A 792-nucleotide genomic window follows, 5' to 3' on the forward strand; every position below is an offset into this window, starting at 1 on the left:
AACAAGTGCCCGCGGCCGCTCCCCCAGAGGAAGCCGGCTCCGGGGCGGGAGGCCAGGCCGCCTCTCTCGGCCCCGACCCCTGCGCACTCACTCTGCCACACGACGCTCTTCAGCCCCCGTTCCGTCTCCGGCGGCGCCATCTTCCCGTCGCTGCGGAGGAGCGGCCGCCGCCTCCCGCAGGCTCGCCACCTACTTCAGCGGGGATTTGGGGCACTCCGGTGGCCACGCCCCCCGCCGGCCGCGCCCGCCGGTGACGTCACGTCGTCCGCACGGAAGCCCCGCCCACCCCTGGACGGAGGCTGCGCAGTGCGGGTGGAAGCTCCGCGGGCAGTCGCGCGCCCCCTAGCGGGAGGCGGGGTCACGTCAACCTCGCGTGACGTCAGAAGCAAAACAAAACGTGCCGACAGATTGTCAGCTGATGACACCCAAGAGATTTTCGAATTCGTGGGTGCTAGACAAGAAGAAGGGGGGATTCTTCGCTTTCCAAAAGAATTCTTCCCTTCGCGAAACGACTCGTAATAGACTTCACTCAGTAGCCACTTAAACAACCGAACGGAAAATGTACCCCCCTCCAAAAGTTGATTTTATGCCATTTTCAGGGACAGAATAATGGTGTAGAACTATGAGGTGACCTCCTGTGCTCCTGTGTGCTAAACCCACTCCTGAAGAACTTATAGTCACATTATAGCGCTCAATTCCTGGAATGCTGAAAGTAGTCAAAAGTTGGTTTCAAAAACAAATGCTTTAATAATGATGCTATACATAAATGAACCAATAAAACAATGATTATTT

General features: G+C 57.2%; 1 protein-coding gene across 4 annotated transcripts in view; it reads right to left on the reverse strand.

The window, feature by feature from the left end:
• Positions 1-247, reverse strand: part of STXBP3 (syntaxin binding protein 3) — a 28,242-nt gene extending 27,995 nt beyond the window's left edge. For 3 of the 4 annotated variants that reach the window (XR_002830172.1, XR_002830171.1, XR_001349007.2), the window contains exon 1: positions 92-247. Coding sequence is in view for 1 of the 4 variants with exons in the window: in XM_006092613.3 (XP_006092675.1) it covers positions 92-140 (49 nt within the window). In the remaining 3 variants the exon portion in view is untranslated. The remainder of the gene's footprint in view (positions 1-91) is intronic. The other variant, XM_006092613.3, reaches the window with a different exon arrangement.
• Between the last annotated feature and the right edge of the window lie 545 nt (positions 248-792).

This window comes from Myotis lucifugus, unplaced genomic scaffold (assembly GCF_000147115.1).
Source record: "Myotis lucifugus unplaced genomic scaffold, Myoluc2.0 scaffold_101, whole genome shotgun sequence".
Classification (NCBI taxonomy): domain Eukaryota; kingdom Metazoa; phylum Chordata; class Mammalia; order Chiroptera; family Vespertilionidae; genus Myotis; species Myotis lucifugus.